Raw genomic sequence first — 24,200 nt, 5'->3', positions numbered from 1 at the left:
GGAGGACTGAGAGTTTGTCTAGGATGGGGCCTTAGTCTGGGAAGAAGTCTGCCCAGGGAAGCAGAGAAACACAGAGAGATTTGAATCCACTTGTGGAAACGGTCGTACCAAAGAAAGAGTTCTAGAAACACGGCACTGTCACAGAGGGATTCATTTCACTCACTGCCAGGTAGGGTTCCCAACAGTCCCTTATTACAAGGGACACCCCGTCTTTTTTCATCTCTTTACAACAAGGTCGGGAATTGCTGAGCGCTGCAAAAAGCAGCACAAAATACCCCTGGCAAATGTAGGTGAGTGCTGATTATTATTAATGATAATACTGGGATCAGGGGTGTGGCGGGGGTGCTAAGAAAACAGTCCCTTCTTTTTTAAATACAATGTTGTCAACCCTATTGCCAGACCTGAACTCCCCAGCACTTCCTCACAGTCCTTGACGTCTGTGCCCCAGCAGTGCTGGACCCATCCTTTCCGATCACTGTCTTCAGGAGGGGTAGATATAGGTAGATCCCCTGTTATTACAAAGCAAAGCAAACCAAAAGTTCATCCCTGTTCTTGTTTTCTGTTGTATTTTGCACTGGACATGCAGGGTTTGTCTACCCTCTTTTCTGGAGAGCCGTTAGAGTGATGGCATCACACAGCGCCAGGCGCCTCAGAGCTGAGCGAACAAGAGGGGAAAGGATTTGTAGTCAGGCTCTTTAGCTGGTTTTGTTCACACCTGTCACTTAGATTCCAGACAAAGAGCTGAGGGGGGGCGGGGAAGAGGTGCTCAGTGTGCAAGATTCTAGACACACAATTGCGTGACTGAGGTTTAAGAAATCTCTCACTTCAGTTCTCTAGTGCTCAGGGAGACCTCCAGCAAACCAGGGAAGACCAGACTTTATACCAGGGCCGGCTCCAGGGTTTTGGCCGCTCCAAGCAGCCAAACAAACAAACAAAAAAAGTCGCAATTGCGATCTGTGGCGGCAATTCAGCGGGAGGTCCTTTGCTCCGAGCAGGAGTGAGGGACCATCCGCCGAATTGCCGCCAAACAGCTGGACGTGCCGCCCCTCTCTGAAGTGGCCGCCCCAAGCACCTGCTTGGTAAGCTGGTGCCTGGAGCCGGCCCTGCCTGATACTCCTAATATTTCCAAGCAGCAGCAAGGCCCCTTTATCCTAATCCCCTCAGCCTTTTGTTACACATTCATAAAGAGGCCCCAGGACAGTTTTATTTTACTGGTCACTTTTAAGGCAGAATCCAGGGAACATGGGCCTGATAAACAGAGAGAACATGGAGTCAGAGATGCAGACAGGGAGGCAGCACCCAACTGTCTGCCTGGCAGGACAGTTCCACTTGGCAGGAAGATGAAGGACTCAGGTGTGGGAGAGAAACAAGACTATCCTGGGGCTGGAAGGGAGAGTCAGTCTCTCCAGAGCTAGTGAGGGGCTAGGGCTGGGCTGGGAAGAAGTCTGTTTTGGGGAAGTTTGGAGAGAGAGGCTGTCTGGGGGCCTGAAATACTGCTGTACCTAGGCTTTGGTTACCTTGAATCCACCCATGATGTGCTCTAGGGGTTAGAGCAGGGAATCAGGACTCTTGAACTTCATTCCCCCATCAGCTGCTGCTAGTTTTGTGGCGTAACCGCTCTGTATCTGAATTCACCACTTTGTGAAGCGGGAGTTGGGAGACTTCATGTATTATTGTTTGTAAAATGTTTTGAGATCTCTGGGTGCTTTATAAAAAGGGTTAAGTGTTGTTATCAGGAGGGCGACTCTACCAGATAGATGCAAAGTACTGAGCAACAAATTACACAATGCAACATCTGAGAAAAGAAATTAAGCAAAGATGCTCAGGAAAAAGCCACTAGCCTAATGTCCAGAGAACCTGTAAGAGAAAAATTCCCTCAGGCATTCTCCTCTGCTTGCAACCCTCTTGTTTCCCACTGCTTAGCTTCTCAAATGGTTCCATTCTGTGTATAACCAGGAAGGGCTCTGCAGACTTCTGGCGCTGCACACTTTAAGCAGCAAGAAGGAGGACAAAGAAACTACATCTAGGACTACAGACACATGGCGTGGGATGTCAGTAAGGCCGGGGAGGGAAATCTTGTTGGATAGGAGCAATAAGTGATGATGGTAGGAAATGAGAGGGAGCTGCATGAGGAACAGAAGCCTTGTGAGTGTAAGAAAGCTGGGAGGCTTTGGAAAAATGATGGTTGGGGTGGAATAGCAAGACCCCACACTGGAGGCACAGAAAGGGAATAAGTTGATCTGTCTTCACCGGAGATGCCTTCACCAGTTCCCCCCGAAGAGCCATTAGAGATGATCAGGCAAATAATCAGCATTTGTGGAAGTTCCTAAATATGTATTTACCCAGCCGACTTGGAAGCAGTTGTACGTTTATAAAGATAGACGATAAAAGATCTGGAGGAGCTGTCATCAACTTGTGGCTCAGTAATTTGTGCTTTGAACAATCTCTAAAGACTTATTTACACGAGATCTCAACAGCTCGTTTTACCACCTCTCATATACAAGGGGCTGTTTATGTAATGATTATATTGTATATAATGATTGATTTGCATGTATTCTACATGATTATTTGATTATAATAAATATTATTTAGGTCCTTAACATCTTGGGGATATTTACATAAATTATTGAAGATAAATTCCTTCCAGAACAGAGACAAAGCTCTAATTTCTTCCCCTCACTCCTAGCTGGTTTGTATGTTTCCGCAGCAGGTAGAGAGTTAATGTTAAAACACACACAACTTAATTAAAATTAACCAAATTAGTTCATATTAACTCCCACAAGCAGTTTTTTACACAAATCACAGTGGCAAGGAAATGCCGAGATTTTGATGCTCCACCTTGAATTCCTCTAATGTAATGGTTTAACCCAATAGGATAATAAACATGGCTACTTTGCACTCAGCTATCACTTTCTGTTTGTAGCTCTCTAAGTGCTTTATATAGATGGATCTACATCATTAATTCTTATTCTTTTATTTTATTTTAAGAGATGATAGAGTGTTTACTGGTCTCATTTCACAGCTGGTGAACATACACAACTCTCATTGAGGTCAATGGGAACTAAGGATGTTCAGCGCCTGTGAAAATCAGGCCACTTGTGACTTTAGACTGTAGTCCTTCAAAGCAGGGATGGTCTTTTTTTCTGTGTTTGTACAGCACCCTGAACAATAAGATCCCGAACCTAACTGGGGGCTTTGGGCACTAACATCATATAAATATTGACTACTGTTTGCCTCAGGTCACACAGGAAGTCATTGGCAGAGATGAGACATGAACCCAGGTGTCCTGGCACCTAACCCAATACACTATCTAACAGATCACAGTTAGAAAGGAGTTACCACCTTATAAGTGCTGCACCAGCAGCAAGAGGGACGTGCAATATGTCAGGTGAACTTAGAATTCCTTTGTTTTGGGTTTCAGTCTTATAACATCACTTAAATGTAGTTTGTGTGTGTTTCTTATATAAAAGCTAGAGGGATGTAGGCTCCAGTCCTGCAGTACTTGCTCAGGAGAAACTCAGCAGAAGCTTTGCCTAAAAAGGGCTGGGGCCTTAGTAATGCTATGTATTTCCTTAGGGTGCCCAATGGCCTTGGAGGAAGGAGGTTGGGAAACACTGGTAATGGAAATGAAGAAAGTCCACAGAAGGAGAAGAACCAGGTGAGGGCTCACACAGGCACAGCTTATGTCTTTCAGCTAGTGCGGTCGTTTTTGGAAATGTAACTGCATGTAAGGGGGCCAGAAGCAATGTGTACAGAGAGAAGGAGATGACTTAGTGGAGGCTAGCCCCACCTATGGCCTTTTCTCCCTTGATAAAAAACAAGAAAAATGAAGAACACAAACTTATTTTAAGTTACTCCTGCCTTCAGAGTGTGAGTGTGGGAGAGAATATCAAACTCATGTAACAATTAGCTCTGTAGGACATGTCCCCTTCTAGTGGCTGGCCTACATAGAGATTAAGAGCCCACTACTGCTATCAGTTAAAAGTCAGCTCAGGTGGTAGAGACATGATTTTGGTGCAGCAGGTTTCTAGCTTCTAACTCTGCTGAGGGTCCCATGAAGAGAGGTTATTGCACCTGACAGGTGCTGATTGAAGAACAATGGAAGTGATGTCCTCTATCTACAGAATAAAGAACAGGAGTACTTGTGGCACCTTAGAGACTAACAAATTTATTTGAGCATAAGCTTTTGTGGGCTACAGCCCACTTCTTCGAATGTAGACCATGAAAGCTTATGCTCAAATAAATTTGTTAGTCTCTAAGGTGCCACAAGTACTCCTGTTCTTTTTGCGGATACAGACTAACACAGCTGCTACTCTGAAACCTATCTACAGAATGTGGACTCCAGCAGTGCAACATGACCTGACCCTCACCTGAAGGCAGTATCTCGGAGGGAATTCATCTCTGGCATCCTTGCTAAAATTGCCAACAAGGTAGATAGCTGGGATGGGGTTTTTTTTGTTGCAGCCACAAATTATTGAATTGAGAGCACTAATTTTACATGGACCACAGACCATTAGACAGATGGAAACAACTTTTGGTCACTTTGTACCCAAGCCAACTTCACTGGGGGCTGCCCAGAGTGAAAAGTCAGAACAAAAGATAGCCAGTCAAGCCAAGTAAAGCTGACATGCATTGCAGGTCCCAAAACGTAAGGGTCTGATTTTCTGTGGTCTTGCACCTTGTGTTGTCATTTACAGATACGAGAGAGTTGAGGAGTGGATGTAAAATCCTATTGTTCTGACAGGGTATCAATAGACACCCACTTTGCACAGGTGTCAGTGATGGAGAATCCGGCCCTACATTCTTGACAGCTTCCTATCAGTGGAGAAAGAAAAAAAGGGATTGCTCAAAAAAGTAGAAGGGTCCCTCTGCATCTTGTACTATTGTATTCTAAAGAGAGATGTTTTTATAGGGTCTTTGCTATTTTAAAGACATTTCTTATAGGAACATTGTATATTTTGAACCTACCAGTGTGAGAACTAGTTAAACCACCCAGACTCCAATTCTCCAAGGCCCTGCACCACATGCAATTGTGTTTACACTAATGCAGAGTGGCTGTAGAATACTACTAACTGGGAAAGGTACCATTCTACACCTACTTCATAGACGTGTAAATAACTGCAGAAGGGTCAGGGCAAGAGAGAATCAGGCCCACAAACAGCTAGGCCAAGAATTGTGTGTTCTGTAAAGTTTTACAAGCATTCGAAGGATCAGTGTAAACACAATTCTTTCCAAATCCTGCAGCAAAGTTTCAGGGACAGTCAGGCATCAGTTTGCAAAGTGATGAATGAGGGGGTTTAGCTGTGTGACTCCTGTTGACTTTTGATGAGAATTGCGCAGCCAAGCTTTATGCACCACTTTGAAAATATGGGGTAAAAAGCATGTAATTCTATGCGTGAGGTTTTCAGCCCTGTGCTAATGGAGTACAGCACACATCCGTTGTCTAAGCAATAGTCCGCACCACGCTGGGCTCCACTGCCATAACTTGAGATGCATTCGGAGTTGAAAGTGAAACTTCAGAACATCCAGATAATTTGTTTAACAGTAGATCAAGCATCAGCTATGGTTATTCCTATTGGACAGTGCTCTTATGTAGTGTTTAGTGGGTAGAACAGGGGAGTGGAGAGTTGCAGTGCCTGTTGTGTGACCTTCCACAAATTGTTTAACCTCTGTGACTCAGTTTCTCCACCTATAAAATGGAGATCATACTTACTTTCCTTTGTAAAGCACTAATGAACTGAAAGATGATATAGGCCCAATTCTGTACCACGTAAGTCAATGGGAAGATTCCATTCAAAAGGAACAGGATTGGGCCCCATCTGGTTGTAAAATATTAGTAGAAATTATAACAGTGTTACAGCCTTCTCAGAGTGACAATCTTACAATGGAAATGCCATGTCATGTGACATTTCCAGCATGATGCTTAATTCCGGTTGCAGAACTCACTAGAAAGGGCAGTTGGCCAGATTCTGATCAATTACACTCATGTAAATCTGGAATAACTTGAACTGAATATGCCACAGGTTTACTGTGGATTAATTTGAAGATAACTCTGTTGCAATTAAATTGATCCATTGTCTGAATGAGTTTTGGCGTCACAGATTGATGTTTCTAATACTTTTTTTTTAATTTATTTTTAAAATTTAGCCTTCTTCTGAATCTGAGTGGACATTTATTTTTGATGACCATCTCTTTGCAAACAGAAAACCAGTTAATTATTATCTAGTTTTATTTTTATTAAAACTCTCAATTGCTGCAGTCTATATTAACCTTCAACCTCTGATCAGACCAAATTGATGGTCCAACAGAAAATGTATTTAGTATATAAAATCATTGAAAGGAACACCTCCTTCACTTTATTAGGAGAATTTGCATAGAAAATTGAAAAAAAAGATTTGATAACTTATTAGCAGATATTGCCCACCACTCAAATGAATTGGAAAAATTATCATATTAAATTTAAAAAAATACAGATTATTGTCTAGTCTCCCATAAAAACCATCCCAGCCACCCTAAAACAAATCCAACTCTTTTTATCCTTTTAAGAATGCCCATTCAACATTTCCTCACATGCCCAGCTCCCCCCTTTTAACAAGTTACAGGATAAGATTTCAACCCAAAAGTTCTGCCAAAAGTTTCTGAAGTGAATTTGAAAACCAATGTTATTTAAAAAAAAAGAACTCTATTGTTTGCTCTTTAAAAATAAAAATGACTCCCCAGCCCCCCAGTAAATAAAAATCTAAAGTGCTCTGGGTGAGGAGGACTGTGGCTGCGAGAGACGTGTGAATTCCTTTTCTCCTCTAAAGTTTTTGGATTCATGTCTCCTAATGATGTATGGATGATATATTGCATTGTGGGTGTCAATATAAGTGACGGCCATATTTGCCGGTGCTGCTACCGCTGTAAACAACCCAAAGTGTCTGGGAGACACAGAGACGCTCCACTGAATGTCAGGACATTTTTATTTCTTGCATTTGCCATGTCTCTAGGAATGTCTTACAAGCCCAACTTGAACGCCCACCTCCCCGGGACTTCCATCAACCAGGGTAAGTCTCCGATTGCAACTGGAGGGCAAGTTTTCCAGCCCTTTTTGGAGGCACAAAAAGAGCGCCGTGGTGCAGCGTGAATACCTGGGGAAAGCCCCAGACTGTAGTTTTTGTCCAGTTCTATACGTAGGGTCAGATCCTCGGAGCTGATTCATATCCGCCATTATTACTAATCACCCACAGCGCTGCGCTTCCCAAGGCGCAAACTTCGGCTCCCCCCCTCTCCCTCCCCGGGCCCCGCGGCGCTGCGCCCCGCCTGGCGCCCAGGTGCCGGCCGCCACCGCGCGGCGCCGCTCAGTTGGTGGCTCTTTTGATCCGGCCGTTCGCTTTCCTCCATGATCGCCTCCCCAGGGCTGCTGATTGATCTGGATCAGGAATATTCTGTTCGCGGCTCAGCCGCGACCGCTGCTGGCAAGACGCTGCAAGTGCCTGGCCGCGCGTGGTGTGTGGCCAGGCAGCCCCGCTCTCTCTGCTCCTCGGGGCCGGGGGGCTCGCGCTCTGGGTCCCCCCTTTCTCCAGGGCTGCGCCCCAGAGAGACTTCGAAACAGCCTCCCCCTGATCTGAAATGGGCCCCTCTCCATCAGGGTTTGGCCTCCGGGGAGAGTCCCTCAAAGTGCTGGAGTCTGGGGATGAGTCTGTGCTGGATAAGTCTTCCTGTGCCAGCATGAGAGTCAGTTGGGAGCTTTGGAGAGCTTCATTTTTGTTAAAGAGAGCCTCCTTTTATTTCTTTATGTATGCATTTATTTTTCTGTGTTTATTTTTATTCCCCCTCTTCTCCCCCTCCGCCCCCCGCAAAGTGACTCGGGTGGATTGAACTTTTTTTATTTTCAAAGGTAACCGTCATTTTTAAAAAAATGTAATTTCTGCGGGTGAACTTTGCTGGGTGTGCGCGTGAAAGAGCGTGCGGGTGTAATTCGGAAAATTCGGAACAAAGCAGCCGCAATTCATTCACTGGGGGATATTTTCAGGAGATCTCCTTTCTCTGCACGCCGACGGGTATTAAAACAAAAAAATGGAGACGTTGTCTTTAACCGTTCTGGTCTTAACAGCTCGCTCACACATATAGTGTCTACAGGTCTGACATCAAAATATCAACAGGAAGAAATGTGACTTAAAAAAAGAAAGAAAGGCAGAGAGAGAAGTTTTGGTGTTTTAGAAGGGAGTTGAAATATAGTACAGTGGTTTTGCGGCACTGTCTGTGATTCTGTTCCTGTATTGATGAGCTAAAGGGATGAATTTCATGTACCCCAAAGAAGCTACAATGAGTGGCAATTATAGCACATCTCATTTTGCTGCAAGGAATTGTCACCAGCTGATAGAGAAGAAAGAAATGAACTATATAGCCTTGATCCTGCAAACACCTACACGTGAGAATAGCTTGAAGCAGGTGAGTAGCTGACTTTGTACTCAGGTGTGTACAATTAAGCATGCATGTAAGTATTTGCAGGATCATGGCCTGAGATCAGCGTGCTTCTTAAAAAAATAAGCCAGGAAAAGGCATGTTCCTGACTTCAGATTCTTGTGACATACTAAAGCAGTGTCACCAGAAAGAACCAAGCGATGGAACTGTTCCTTTTTGTCGCCCACTACAGCCAGTGTCTCATTCTCTAAAATACCTCCATAGAAGAGCAGGGACACTGAGCTTTTTGTTTTGATTTTTGGCTTACATCATGGAGCGAGGGGAATACACAAGGCTAACGGCACGTCAGATGAAAAGCAATGGCTAAGACCATGGCAAACATGTTACTGAGGGTATTGGTTTAAGTAACTCTGAAAGTTCTTTCTGTGATTTTTGTTGCTGTCATTGTTCGGTCTATATGCTCTCTAATGATCCACGCCATGATTCAAGCTTTACATTTCTTTCATTCAGTTTGTCCTCCTTTTTTAGTGGCTTTTCAGCAGTCCCCTGTGAGGCTTCCGTGATCCCCGAACTTGTGCTTGCTGGGTTCATGTCATCCTTAACACCCACAGACTCTTAGCAAGGAAAAATATTTTAATCGGTATCCAAAATGGGCTCTCTCTTTCTTTCGATCTCCTGCCATTATCCCTCATTCACCAGCCCTTCCTCTAGCTAGTGGCAATGCCAGCATGATGGCCTGAGGCCAAGGGAGTTAGACAAAGCAGTCCTTGCAGGGGCACGCATTGCATTCACAGTGATGTGACTGCAAATGGCTTCTCTCCTTGCTGGACCCTAATTCCGAGTTTCAGGAGGTTCCTTCTCTATTGTGTTTAAATTAAATCCCACCAGCTCAGCTAGAAGTGGAAATCCTGGCTTTGCTTCCGAACCTGGGGCTAGAGCATCCCTTTCCTTTGAATCCCTGTGAAGGGGCTGAAAGCAGGACATCTGTCCCTTTGGCCTGAAATCAGCCCCGCAGAAGCTGCTCTGCGGGAACCTGGAGTGATTGGGGCTCAGTGGTTTGAGGGGATGTGGCCAGCTTGGGGTATCTATATAATAATGCCGATGCTCTGTGCTGCAGGGTTTTTGGTGCAAGTGGGACTAGAGGGGCTGTGGTGCCATGTTTCCGAAGTCTATGTCTTCACTGCACAGTTAACTTGTGTTATCCACACTCTGGTTAATTCCTCTCCACTTCATCTAGCTCGAGTGAGAGTGGTCACTCTACAAAATAACATGTGAGCTACCCAAAGTGGTTCTATTAGCAGCTGATGAGTTGTGCTAACCTGAGCTGCAGACTATACTGCCAGGCAGGCCAGCCACCACCAGCTAAAAGGTCCACCACCCTGGGATTTGTGTGTGTGGATGGGTCTCGAATTAGGGACAATGCTCCGGTTATAAACCAAGTTACTTGTGCAGTTAAGGCAAGCCCTGAGAGAGAGGAGAATTGCCATAGGAGCAGGAAGGGCTGCAAAGGGTTAATGGGAGATCTGTGGGGATTCTCTGCAGATCTTGGGATGGCTGTGTAAGGAAAGTCTGTCTACTCCACAGGTGGTTTAAACCCCCTCCCCAGCTATATAATACTGTGGGCACTCCAGGGGCCTGATTCTCCACTGCCTTGCAGCTTTGTCATTTACACTAGTTCAAAGAGAGAGTAAATTGCTTCCAAAGTGGAATTTTACACTGGCTCTGAACTCGCTTTGCCCAGCTGTGAGTGATGACGCAAAGCTCAGGGCAGTGGGGGTTTAGGCCCCATGTGATTAAACTTGCAGTGTTTTTCCAGGTATCTGTAATCTTCCCATGGGACTTTCCACTCTGGAGCCTGGGCTCTTGTGGTGTAACGTTCAGTGCTAGTCCTGTGTTTTGAAACCAGCCACTCGCAGACATGTTCTTAATCTCAAACACAAAACCTTTCATTTTGTAAGGTCCTCTTTATTTGTATTATCTCACTCACTTTTTTTGTTTTGCCTTGTTTGTTTAAACAGGGTTAGAGCCATTATGGTTGTATTTTGTTTGCGCGCCAACATCTTTAATAATTTCACCTGGAATCTGCACAGCTCTGGGAATGGTATTTGCAAGGTGCATACTGTATCAGTCTTTTTTTTTTTTTTTGGACAGCTTAACAAAATGCTAAGATCAGAGTGAAGTTTTAAAACTTCCATGTGTAGAATCAAATTCCAGCAGATTATTATAATATTAAGATAGTAGGCTGCATCCCGGATCCATGTTGTTCAACAGCAACCCTTTAAACAGAAAAAAGATTGTAACCTAGGACTTCCGTAGTTCTCACTGTGCCTGCAGTGTCACCACTCAAACTTTACAGTGACTGAGATTCTCCGGCTCCAAAATCACAAGTACCTCCCGCCACTTGAGCCAAAAGAGAATCTCCATTACCTGGTATCAGTATAGTAGGGGCACAACACAGCTGAGAGTTCTGATTCCAGCCAGAAGAGGGCAGTAGAACGTATGCACGCTAGCTGGTCTCTTATGTCCAATAATATGTTACATTATTCATATTAAGGATCTGACTCAGCTCCGTAAACAAACTGCTTCCTTAACGTTCTTTATGTAATTATATTCAACGTGATCCCGTTGTCTGTATTCCGGTTTTATGGAGTGGGGGAGTCTATTGTGCCACAGCAGTGCAGAAAATGAAGTACTCTGTTAAGATATCAGTTTGTGGAAGCTTTTCCATACTAAACTATGCTAGACACAAGGAGTAATTTGTGGGCATTATAAGAGCTTTAATATTGGTTTTCCAGATTTACATTATTTAAAAAAAAAAAAATCTCTTGTCTTGGATTCACTCTTTCAAAGATTCGCAGTGGCATTGTTTTGATGACTGTAATTCAGTTTGCTAAAATGTAATACAGCGCTTGCTCACTATTCACTGGAGGGCCAAGTCATGTTAAAAATAGTCTGAAAAGAACTGAGCTAAACATGCTGAGTAGTTTACTTTTTCCAGGTGTAACTCACCTGGTCCATTATCAAATGAGTACTACCCTCCCCCCTCCCCCCCAAAATAGGAATGGATAATGGCAGGGGGACACTGACAAGTATTTTTCGCTGTTTTGAGCAAAAAAAGGTGTGGAATTTACAAAACCGAATATGAATTACCTTTGTCTATGTATAAAATGTTAAAACTTAAACGAGGTTCTTTGGCTGTTGCAGAAGAATAACCTGGCATTTTTTGTTTGGTTTTGTTTTTAAGGAAATGGCCTGATTCTCATTTGCCTTCCATTTACACCAAAGCCCCTTTCTAGGCTCTGGCAATGTAAAGGGGATTTAAAGCGGGTGTAAATATAAAGTAAATAAGTAGATATAATGCATGTCTCATTTACATTGTGAGAGCACTGTAAAGGGGACTTTGCAAAGGGGATCAGTCCCAATATTTTCTACGGAAATGGCATTTTTTTATTGTTTGTTTATTTAAATATTCAGTGGGACCGGAGTGTTTAGGGGAATTCGTAATGGGACACCGAGTGTTTCACTGCTAGGTTGGCAGTGCCTGTCCCGTGCTTTGCCCTGGTGCTGCAATAGGATCTGCCTGCATAGACACTGATGCCCATGTGGCATCTCAATGATTAAAATAATAGAACCGTCAGACTGGAAGGGACCTTGAACCAATTTCTAGACCAACTCCCCACGCTGAGGCAGGACCAAGTAAACCTAGACCATCCCTGACAGGTGTTTGTCCAATCTGTTCTTAGAAACTTCCAATGATGGGGATTCCACAACCTCCCTTGGAAGCATATTTCAAAGATTAACTACCCTTATAGTTAGAAAGTTTTTCCTAATAACTAACCTAAATTTCCCTTGATGTAGATTAAGCCCATTACTTCTTGTCCTACCTTCAGTGGACATGGAGAACAATAGATCACCATCCTCTTTTTATAATAGCCTTGAACATATTTGAAGACTATTAGCAGGTCCCATCTCAGTCCTCTTTTCTTAAGACTAAGCATGCTTTGCACTTGTCTTCATTAAATTTAATCTTGTTGATTTCAGACCAATTCTCCAGTTTGTCCAGAGGGTTTTGAGTTTTAATCCTCTCTTCCAAAGTGCTAGTAAGCCCTCCCAGACAGAAGTTATCGACACATTTTATAATCATACTCTTCGCTTCATTAGCCAAGTCATTAATGAAAATATAGAATAATGCCAGACTCAGAACTGGACCCTACTAGATACGCCCTCCCAGTTTGACAGTGAACCATTGATAATTACTCTCTGAGTATGGTCTATCAATCAGTTTTGCACCCACATTATGGTAATTTTATCGAGACCACATTTCCCTAGTTTGCTTTTGAGAACATTATGTGGGGCTGTTAAAAGCCGTAGTAAAACCAAGATACATCACATCTACACCTTCCCCCCATCCACTAAGATAGTAACCCTGTAAAAGAAGGAAATTAGGTTGGTGTGGCATTATTCATTCTTGACAAATCCATGTTGGCTATTACTTATAACCCTATTATCCTCTAGGTGCTTACAATTTGATTGTTTAATAATGTTCCAATATCTTTCCAGGTATCAAAGTTAGGTTGACTGGTCTGTAATTCCCTGGGTTCTCTTGGTTCCCACTTTTTAAAGATAGGTACCATGTTTGCCCTTCTCCACCTGTCCTCCATGAGATTGCAGTTTCATTTTGTATAAACGAAGCCAAGATGTTTTGAGTGCTAAGAATTCATGTTCTTTCCTTCTAAGTTTGAACTTTAAAGCCATGATTCAGACTGATGTGATTGTAAAATGGCCAGATTCCACAAATTGGGCCTGGCATCTGGGGTGAAATCCTGGCCCCATTGATTTCTCTCTTTGTGGGTCGTCACTTCCACCTGTGCCCAGGGGCTGTAGAATTCCACCCAATCAAAAAGGCAGCAGTTTGCCCAGAGTACAAGGCAGTGGAGGAATTTACCCAATGAGCTTAATTCTGCTGTCACTTAAACAAGGTTTACATGGCTGTGACACCAATACGTTCAACAGAATTATTTCCGATTTACATTGGTGGTTTTGAGAGTAGAATCAGGCCTATATGTTCATGACACAATCTTAGTTGGGCAAATGTGTTAAACTCACAATTAATCCACTTGTATTAAAAATGCAACTTCAGATGAACTGGCTTTTTCTTAGGGATGAGAGTTGTGTGTGGGGTTTTGTTCTTAAGAAAAAGCTTTTATTTTCTGCTCTACTTAGAAATATCAGGTTTTGCCTTGATTGATTGATTGCCAGAGGATTCTATGGTTGACTAGAGAAGTGGGGGGATTTGACATCACAAGAAAATGACAGCTTAGCAACTGAGAGGGGAGTAGGTTTTTATTCAGATTGTTTAAGACATGTTTTTTAACACCCGTTTTTGCTCAAATGCTTGACAAACACTTGGGATAAAAGCACTCTGTGAAAAATTCAGACCTCCTGCAGAGGCACTGTGGGATAATTGCATGGATTTTCTCCAGCAAGCACCAAAATGTTCACAGATTTTGTACCAGTATAAATACTTTAGTTAAAATAATAAAATCAACCCCCTAATTAAATAGTTGTAGGACCCCTACTGTGGACACAATTATATTGGAATAAGTGTTCCTTATATTTGTATAGTTTTTCCCCCTTCCCATACCGGAATAACTACACTGCTATAAGGGTATGTCTACACTACGAGATTAATCTGAATTTACAGAATTCGAATTTTGGAAACAGATTGTATAAAGTCGAATGTATGCGGCCACACTAAGCACATTAATTCGGCGGTGTGCGTCCATGTACCGGGGCTAGCTTTGATTTCCGGAGCGTTGCACTGTGGGTAGTTATCCCATACCTATCCCATAGTTCCCACAGTCTCCCCCGCCCATTGGAATTCTGGGTAGAGATCCCAGTGCCTGATGGGGCAAAAACCATTGTCGCAGGTGGTTCTCGGTACATCCTCCCCCCTCCCTCCATGAAAGCAAAGGCAGACAACCGTTTCGCGCCTTTTTTCCTGGGTGAACACTGCAGACTCCATACCACGGCAAGCGTGGAGCCCGCTCAGCTCAAGACAGCAGTCATGAACATTGTAAACACCTCGCGCATTCTTGTGCAGTTTATGCTGAACCAGGACCAGAAAAACGAGGCGGCGATGGCAGCGCGGCGACAAGAGTGATGAGGACATGGACACAGAATTCTCTCAAACCGCGGGCCCCGGTGCTTTGGAGATCATGTTGTTAATGGGGCAGGTTCTATCCGTGGAACGCTGATTCTGGGCCTGGGAAACAAGCACAGACTGGTGGGACCGCATAGTGTTGCAGGTGTGGGACGATTCCCAGTGGCTGAGAAACTTTTGCATGCGTAAGGGCACTTTCATGGAACTTTGTGACTTGCTGTCCCCTGTCCTGAAGCGCCAGAATACCAAGATGAGAGCAGCCCTCACAGTTGAGAAGCGAGTGGCGATAGCCCTGTGGAATCTTGCAACGCCAGACAGCTACCGGTCAGTCGGAAATCAATTTGGAGTGGGCAAATCTACTGTGGGGGCTGCTGTGATGCAAGTAGCCAAAGCAATCACTCAGGTGCTGCTACAAAAGGTAGTGACTCTGGGAAATGTACAGGCCATAGTGGATGGCTTTGCTGCAATGGGATTCCCTAACTGTGGTGGGGCGATAGATGGAACCCATATCCCTATCTTGGCACCGGAGCACCAGGGTACCCAGTACATAAACCGCAAGGGGTACTTTTCAATGGTGCTGCAAGCACTGGTGGATCACAAGGGACATTTCACCAACATCAACGTGGGTGGCCGGGAAGGGTTCATGAAGCTTGCATCTTCAGGAACACTACTCTGTTTAAACGGCTGCAGCAAGGGACTTACTTCCCGGACCAGAAAATAACCGTTGGGGATGTTGAAATGCCAATAGTTATTCTTGGGGACCCAGCCTACCCCTTAATGCCATGGCTCATGAAGCCATACACAGGCAGCCTGGACAGGAGTCAGGAGCTGTTCAGCTACAGGCTGAGCGAGTGCAGAATGGTGGTAGAATGTGCATTTGGCCGTTTAAAAGGTCGCTGGCGATCGTTACTGACTCGCTCAGACCTCAGCCAAACCAATATCCCCATTGTTATTGCTGCTTGCTGTGTGCTCCACAATCTCTGTGAAAGTAAGGGGGAGACCTTTATGGCGGGGTGGGAGGCTGAGGCAAATCGCCTGGCTGCTGACTACGCGCAGCCAGACACCAGGGCGATTAGAAGAGCACACCAGGAAGCGCTGCGCATCAGAGCAGCTTTGAAAACCAGTTTCATGACTGGCCAGGCTACAGTATGAAATTTCTGTTTGTTTCTACTTGATGAAAACCCGCCCCCTTTATTGACTCATTCTCTGTAAGGAACCCACCCTCCCCCTTCGATCACAGCTTGCTTTCAAAGGAAATAAAGTCACTATTGTTTAAAAATCATGTATTCTTTATTAATTGATTATAAAAAGAGGGAGAGAACTGTGAAGGTAGCCTGGGTGGGGTTTGGGAGGAGGATCAGAGGGAAGGAAAAGGCCACTAAAAAAAGGTTAAAATAATGACAGCCCTTTGCTTGGGCTATCCACTGGGGTGGAATGGGAGGGTGCACGGAGCCTCCCCCCCGCGTTCTTACACGTCTGGGTGAGGAGGCTATGGAACATGGTGAGGGGGGAGGGTGGTTATACAGGGGCTACAGCGGCAGTCTGTGATCCTGCTGCCGTTCCTGAAGCTCCATCAGATGTCGGAGCATGTCTGTTTGCTCACACAGCAGACCCAGCATTGCATCCTTCCTCCTCTGATCTTCCTGCCGCCACCTCTCATCTCAAGCGTCTCTCCTCTCCTCACGTTGGTCCCTTCTGTCCTCATGTTGGTCCCACCTGTCCTCACGTTCACTGGCATCTTTCCTATACTTTGAAACTGTGTCCTTCCACTCATTCAGATGAGCTCTTTCACTGCGGGTGGATTCCATGATTTCCGCGAACATCTCGTCCCGCGTCCTCTTTTTCCGACGCCTTATCTGAGATAGCCTTCGGGATGGAGGAGGAAGGCTTGAAAAATTTGCAGCTGCTGGAGGGAGGGAATAAAGGAGAGAATTTTTTAAAAAGATACATTTTACAGAACAATGCTTGTACACCATGAAAGAGTATAACACTATTCACATTACATAGCACATGTGATTTCTGTGCAAGGTCGCATTTTGCCTCTTAATATTGAGTGCCTGTGGCTTTGCTGCTAGAGATCACAGACGCAGGTCCAGGCAACAGAATTCGGCTTGCATGCGGCTATGGTAAGCCATTGTCTTTCGGCTTCTGCGCCCTCCTTTCCCACATACCAAGCAAAGCCCGTTGAGTGCTGCGATTTTCCTGTTAACCTTCAGCAGCAGAAAACAAACTAATCCCACCCCCCATCCAATTCTCTGGATGATCGCTTTATCCCTCCCCCCACCGCGTGGCTGGTATCTGGGAAGATCCCTGCTAGCCAAAGGCAAAAAGCTCAGCGCCAACACCCCCCCCCCCCCCCCGTGCTTGGCTAACTGCAGGGAAGGATTTCTTTTCAGCCACAGGCAAACAGCCCAGTAGGAACGGCCACCTCTGTCCCCTTAATTAAATTCCCGTATTTCAACCAGGTTACCATGAGCGATATCACTGTCCTGAGGATTACACAGCGAGATAAAGAATGGATGTTGCTTGACTGCCAGCAAACACCGGGACCATACGCTGCCAGGCTTTGTCATGCAATGATACCAGATTACTTGCTACTAGCATGACGTGGTCAAGTGTCCTACCATGGAGGATGGAATAAGGCTGCACTGCCCAGAAACCTTGTGGAAAGGCTTTTGGAGTACCTCCAGGAGAGCTTCATGGAGATGTCCCTGGAGGATTTCTGCTCCATCCCCAGACACGTTAACAGACTTCTCCAGTAGCTGTACTGGCCGCGAATGCATCCCAAGTCCTCAGGGCAAAGTAATCATTAAAAAATGCTTGCTTTTAAAACAAGTTTTATATTTTAAAAGGTAAACTCACCTGAGGTCCCTTCCATGGGGTCATGGTCTTGGATACTGGCTTGGGAGGGTACTTCAGTCAGGCTGAGAAAAAGATCCTGGCTGTTGGGGAGAACGGAGTGTTGTGTGCTCTCCGCAAGCTTGTCCTCCTCCTCCTCCTCTTCCCTGTCCGCAGAATCCTCAGGTGTGGCTTATGAGATTACCCCCGCCTCGGAATCCACGGTCAGAGGTGGGGTAGTGGTGGCGGCCCCCCCTAGAATTGCATGCAGCTCGGCGTAGAAGCAGCATGTCCACGGCTCTGACCCGGAGCGACCGTTTGCCTCCTTTGTTTTTTGATAGGTTTGTCTGAGCTCCTTGACTTTCACGCGGTACTGATCAAAGTCCCTATTATGGCCTCTCTCCATCATGCCCTTGGAGATTTTTTCAAAAGTTTTGGCATTTCATCTTTTCGAACGAAGTTCTGCTAGCACTGAATCCTCTCCCCATATAGCGATCAGATCCAGTACCTCCTGTACGGTCCATGCTCGTGCTCTTTTTCAATTATCGGCCTGCATGGTTACCTGTGCTTATGAGCTCTCTGTGGTCACCTGTGCTGAGCAAACAGGAAATAAAATTCAAATGTTTGCGGGGCTTTTCCTGTCTACCTGGCCAGTACATCCGAGTTCAGATTGCTGTCTAGAGCGGTCACAATGGTGCACTGTGGGATAGCTCCTGGAGGTCAATACCATCGAATTGCGGCCACACTAACCCTAATTCGAAATGGCAATATTGATTTCGGCGCTACTCCGCTCGTCGGGGAGGAGTACAGAAATCGATTTTAAAAGCCCTTTATTTCGAAAGAAATGGCTTCGTTGTGTGGATGGGTGCAGGGTTAATTCAATTTAATGCTGCTAAATTCGAATGAAACTCATTGTGTAGACCAGGCCTAAGCATCTGTAACTGTATGCAAGTGGAGGTGGGGGTGTTATACCACTTTAACTACTTCTGTGTAATTAAAGCAGTACAACTTTTGAGTGTAGATGAGGCCGCAGTTAAGCAGCACAGTAGGTTTGGATGCGATAAACATGCCACATGGTTGTGTGGTGACAAAAGCTGCCACCATGTATCTATAACTGTCTGTGTGTGTTGTAAGCAGATCAGATGAGAGTGCCTTGACCTGGCTACAGAAACACACTTTACCTTGCAGCATGCACAGGGTTTTGTGAGCTCTCCAAGCACAACCTGACTTCCCATTCACTTCACTTGCTGGCAACAGCAGTAGATTTAAAAACACAAATTCTCATCAACCAGACGAGTGAAACCAGAGAGAATTGGAGGAGCAGCTCTGCAGGAAGGAAGAGGAGTTAAAGGCAGGGCAGCTGGGTGGGAGGCAGATAGTGCTCCATTCAGCTCCTACTGCAGTCCGTGGAAAGGTTCCTGTTGCCTTCAGTGGGAGCTGGGTTGGGCATATAGGGCCTGATTCCAGGCCCGTTGAAGTTTATGGGACCTTTCCATTTACTTGAATTTCACTGGGTGTTGAATCAGGTTGAGAGAGAGCAGCGGGAGGTAAGTTGGGGGGCTGAAAGGGGGAGGATTGGGAGTAAATGTGATGAGTCATTCCAAGAGTGCAGCTGAATCTTGAGAATAGGGGATGTCTGAGTCTGAGGAGTGCAACTAGCATCTGCCATTCCTCCAGAGGCTCTGGTGACATTAGTCTCTCTTGTCTGTTTGCGGTATTGCTAATTGCCAGCATTCAAAAGTAATGAGTCAGGCCCCAAAATCATGAGATTGTCCCTTAAAATCATGAGATTTAGAAAAAATACATTTGGGGTTCTTGTTTGACATGTGGTTTCTGAACCTTCGTGGGTACTCGGGTCACATTTTCAAGCTTTTTTCCTTCAGTCAAGAGAAACTGAAACTTAAAAACTTCTCTTTTTGAACTTCTCTAAAAATTGCTAAAAATTTCTCTTTTTAAAAACGATGCAAGCTGAGATTCTCACATGATCACTTTCCTCCAGCACCCGGAGCATTAAGAAGAACATCAAATAGTGCAAGGCTCGTGATAAATCCGTGAGCGTTGTCGGCAGTTTTTATGTCTAAAGCTAGATACATCAGCATGCCTATTATCTTGTCACCCACGCCTCCTTTATCAATATCAGCATGGCTTGGCTACCAGCCTAGTGTTAGGCGACATGTGTATCCCAAAATCGCTGCCATCAGACCTTACACCCTTCGGTGAAGGTCAGCAGCCTTGACCTCAATTGGATCAACCAGGGGAGTGAATTTGAGTTGTCCCTGCCACTGATACTCTCCCCTCCATCTCCACGTGTATAGTGAGAACATACTGCTCCAGATCCCAGATGTTCAGGTCTAGAGTCTGACTCCGGCTTGCCTCATCCCTGGTGCTGGCAGAGGGAGAAGCCATACAGCGCTCTGCAGATCTCGTCGGCACTTTGGATCAGTCCAGGGCTGATGCCAGAGAAAGACGACATCCAAATGCCATGCTGGATCTTTTACCCTCTTCTATGCAGTACAGTCATTTTGACCTCTTGATGTGGTCTCCTATGACTTAGGATGCCATTTGAGGCTCGCTGGCCTGGTTTTGCTGCTCATTATAATGACAGGGGCCAGCAAATATAATTTTAAATCTATTAAATGCTTTGATACACACATGTATTTTGGATTAACTAAGTAAAAACATCTAAAACCCAGGGCCCTTCCAGGGGACTAATGGGAGAGTTGAGAGGCTGAGAAAAGGCCAAGGTCCATTACTCCCCACCAGACATTAATTGTCAGGAAATACTCTGCACTCAAGCTCGTTATCAGGATCACAACCGCATTTTAAATAAATACAAAAATTTGCTTTTCTTTTTATTGTGCCGAGTCCCACACACTCCCCTACTCCCTCTGGGAATGACTGGCAGGTGTCTGACATGGGCGCTTGCAGCGCATGAAGAACTGGTATCACAGCCAAGCTAAATCCCCTTCTTTGTTCTCTGTGCCTGCTGCTACTGATAAAGTGGTTGGCGCATGGCATTATGTCTTATTACATTTTTGATGCAGACTGCAAAGAAACAGGTAAACTCACCATGGTTACCGCTACTTGTCATTCGGCAGGACATTCTTTGCTCTGTAATGGCCTCTAGTGTCTGCATCACAGCTTTGCATATGCTGTGGGTAAAGTAGACAATACAGTGTCCCTGGCTTCTCCAGTGCCAAAATTCCATTGATCTGATTATTAATGAGAAGTGATGTCCTTGGTGTCACAAAATCCCAGTGCCAATCCTTTCCCCATTGCTCTCTCACAGGATCAGGCTTTTAGTACATTCTCCTTAGTGGTTGTACACTTTTCCCTTTAATGCTAATTCAGCCACTGTCCGAATCTGCAGCTACTCTATACTGCAATGCCATATTGTTGTCAGTGTCCAGATCTGTGAAACTTTCTCATGCAACACCTTGCTGTGGTGTCACTGCTTTGTCTCCATGCATCAGGCACCTGATGGTTTTTATTCTTATCTGTACGCTCCTTATGTTGTAATCTTGACTTCTATCCAGACTGGGAACGTGACATAGTTCAAATTAACATGGTCCAAGCAGGAGATCAATGAAATGTCTGTTCTGTATTGTTGTTAAAAGCAACCAGCTGAAACAAATAATTGTAGTTGTTTTCTACTTTTTTTTTTTTTTTTTTTTTACTACTTCATAACCAATAGGAAAGATGCGGTGGCTAGTTGCTAGGACAGGTGACTGGGGTCTGGACTCCTGAATGTCTTGTCCTTGTAAACTGATTCAGGGCTTGACCCTGTAAATGCCTTTCCACCCAGGTGGTGTACTTATTACTGCAAGCAGTTCCACAGACTTCAATTAGACTTTTCAGAATCACCTGGTGGCAAGCAGTCACAGGATTGGGCCCATCCTTTGTGAATGTAGGGAAAGACACTTAACCTACCTATGCCCGGTTTTCTTTTCTGTAAAATGGGCATAACCAAACTCCCCTTCCTTACAGCGTGCTGGGCTAATTAATGGTTGTAAAGCATTATGAGACCCTTGGAGGAAAGGTGCTACTACCTGCAAAGTAGCATCATGGATGTCTGTTTGACATCATTATTATAGATTTTTGAAATGTTGGGTAAAATGTGGATATAAAAATATTGCAAGTGTAAGTGTGTCCTGAGACAACAACCTACATTACAGAGTGTAAGAATTGAGAACGTTAAGGTGTACCATCATTAGGAAAAAGGTGTGTTCGTACCTCATGTTAGCAACCCTTTCAAGATAAGGCAGTCTGTAATTTTTCAAACAAATTAGCAAATTGAGCTGAAGGTTAAAGGGGAGATGAGTCTTCAACTCAAGCAGCTGACTCATGAAAAAGCTACAGCCACCTTGTCTTCACTAGGATTGTATCTTGCTTTAGCTAACTCAAGTTAAGAACACCCTTTCTTTTTGTAGTGAAGACCAGGCCATCATGGTTCTCTGTGATTGCTACAGAAGCACAATGATACTTTCAAAATGAGGAAGATTAGACTCATGGTTCCATCATGCACTCAGTAGCACTTCTTATCGTGTGATCTCTGCTTCCTTTGGTGGTGTCCTTGCAAAAATAAATAAGTCAGGAGTAAAACACTAAACGGAACAAAATGACTCTCACAACGTCAAATCCTTTTCATTTGTATTTCATTTAAATTCCAAATAGGGCCACAGACACGGGAAAGGGAGTGGGAGAAGCCTTGGAATTTTCAGGAAAGGAGTTTGTAGAGAAGGGAGCTGGTGTGTCTGAGAGGCTGGAGAGAAAGCCTGGACAGAGGGACGCTACCGTGGGAGCAGGAACGTTTAACGAGGAGAGAAAGAACAGCTAAACATGATGATATAAATCCCCCTTAGGTCAGATTCTGCAACCCCTACTTGGGCAGAACTCCCAATAAGGTTATGAAAACAAGCAGCAGGATCGGGACCCTTACATGCCTTTTCATTTTTAAAATGGTGCATTTTCCTGAAAAGGATGATAGACGATGACTGAGGAGGCTGTTTCAGTGGGCAGATGAAATGAGATCAATAGGTGCCATTAGCAGACTCACGTGGACAGAGGTTGAGCCCTTAAATCAGCAATGCACAACACTGGATCTGTCTATCGTGTGCGTCTCCTTTCACTGTTGATTGTTGCCCTCGAGGAAAAGGGGGAAGTGATCTGATGTTTCTCTCCCCCACACACATTTTGAATGTTAGAAACTGATTAAGGAATCTGTTCAGATTCTCCTCTACCGGGGCAGATCTTTGACTGATAACACTGGCAAAACCCGTTAAATGAGGTCCTGTAACTCTTGGTTAATTTAAAAAGCCACATTAACTTATGGAATAATAAAGGACACGAAAGGTTTTGGGTTTATTTGGAGGAAGCGTAGGAGGAATGTTCCTGTGCAATATGAGTAACTCACCTTGAACTCCTTCAGGAAAAGGCACTTTCTGAAAGATTGCATCAAGTATAGCAGCTATCTTTTGAGGAACCTACTATTTTAAAAATAATCAAGATGGAACATTAAGTAGATAATTACCTCTGTTACTTTACGATCCATGCAAGATGTATTGACCCTAGAAGTAATGTCTGTCAGTATTTACCTAAGGGGACCATAAAGCTTGATAGTGCCAAAAGTAAATATATGTTCATAATAAAAATGTTCTGTCAGTGCAGTTTAACTTCACTCTGAAGTCTGATGATCTCGTGAAATATCAGACTTAGTAACAAAAAAGTGGTGTTATATTAGTGATCTCTTTCCTTGGTTTATTTGCATAGCCCAATCCTACTGGTTAAAAATGTTTGACATCACACAAGAGATGAACGTGATGAACAATATTCACTGCTGATGTCACACAATGAATAGTTGTGGTGTAGGCTCAAAATAGCTTTTAGGGTGATTTGCATTGCAAATGTGGTGACAGTTTGAGTTGTAAAATTACAGCCATATTTACAGTAAGTTTACAGAACATTTAATTTTATATAGTATTGAATTTTTAACAGTACAAATGATATAACCAGGCTTGGCAGAACTTAATTTTTACTTTTTCAGTGTTTATTTTTGAGCATTTTTTTCTATTCATGATTTAAATATTCACAGTTGTGCAAACTGATGGGGTGTGGGGTCAGACAGAAGACGCTAAGGTTCAGAAAGTTTAAACTTTATAACTGTTAAAACACAAATTGCCAACATCACATGTCAAAATATACCAAGTAAATATCCTTAAATCAGACTCTAAAGTTCTTAAGCAGCTTTTTTCTTACTTTGCCTCTCTGTAAATTGTGATTATCATCAATGGAAGAATTTTTGTCATGGGTTTGTGTGGCTTTGGTGAAATGATCATTTACTGACATTTACCGATTAAAAATCGAATCCTTCCAAGTCTAGATATATCTGTAATGTTATGGCCTGCACTACTTTCACACGTACAGTGTACACTACAGGATGGTTACTTTAACTGTCTGTACTGTTTGCAGCGAACAGTGTGACTCTTGAGTTAGTGATCTGGAAAAAAATGTTGACAGGTTACTGTTTATTTAAAAAAACCACCTCACTGAATTATGCCCCAATGATAATAAATCTTGCTTTCCTATTTTTTCTTCCTCAAAAGCTGGAAGTGTTCACTCTCCCTCCACAAGTATGGCAACCTCTGCACAATACAGACAGCTTATAAATGATTATGGACCCCCGTCTCTAGGCTATACGCAAGGGATGCAGGTAAAATTCCAATTTTTTAAAATTGTATTGGTGACGAGGTTTGAGCAGTAGTATGAATTGTGGCATGTAGACTGATGTGACCCT

General features: G+C 44.1%; 1 protein-coding gene across 3 annotated transcripts in view; it reads left to right on the top strand.

Annotated features, from left to right (window-relative positions):
• Window positions 1–24,200, top strand: part of CDK2AP1 (cyclin dependent kinase 2 associated protein 1) — a 28,903-nt gene continuing 4,703 nt past the window's right edge. Inside the window, exons 1-3 of one of the 3 annotated variants that reach the window (XM_034791495.1) lie at window positions 1–169; window positions 3,577–3,658; window positions 24,010–24,116. In XM_034791495.1, coding sequence (XP_034647386.1) covers window positions 24,039–24,116 — 78 coding nt within the window. In that variant the 5' untranslated portion in view covers window positions 1–169; window positions 3,577–3,658; window positions 24,010–24,038. Of the gene's footprint in view, window positions 170–3,576; window positions 3,659–6,798; window positions 7,047–24,009; window positions 24,117–24,200 lie in introns of those variants that run through there. The other 2 variants (XM_034791496.1, XM_034791494.1) reach the window with 2 other exon arrangements.

The sequence above is a fragment of the Trachemys scripta genome, chromosome 15 (assembly GCF_013100865.1).
Source record: "Trachemys scripta elegans isolate TJP31775 chromosome 15, CAS_Tse_1.0, whole genome shotgun sequence".
Classification (NCBI taxonomy): domain Eukaryota; kingdom Metazoa; phylum Chordata; order Testudines; family Emydidae; genus Trachemys; species Trachemys scripta.
This window is presented reverse-complemented; position numbering and strand designations above follow the sequence as displayed.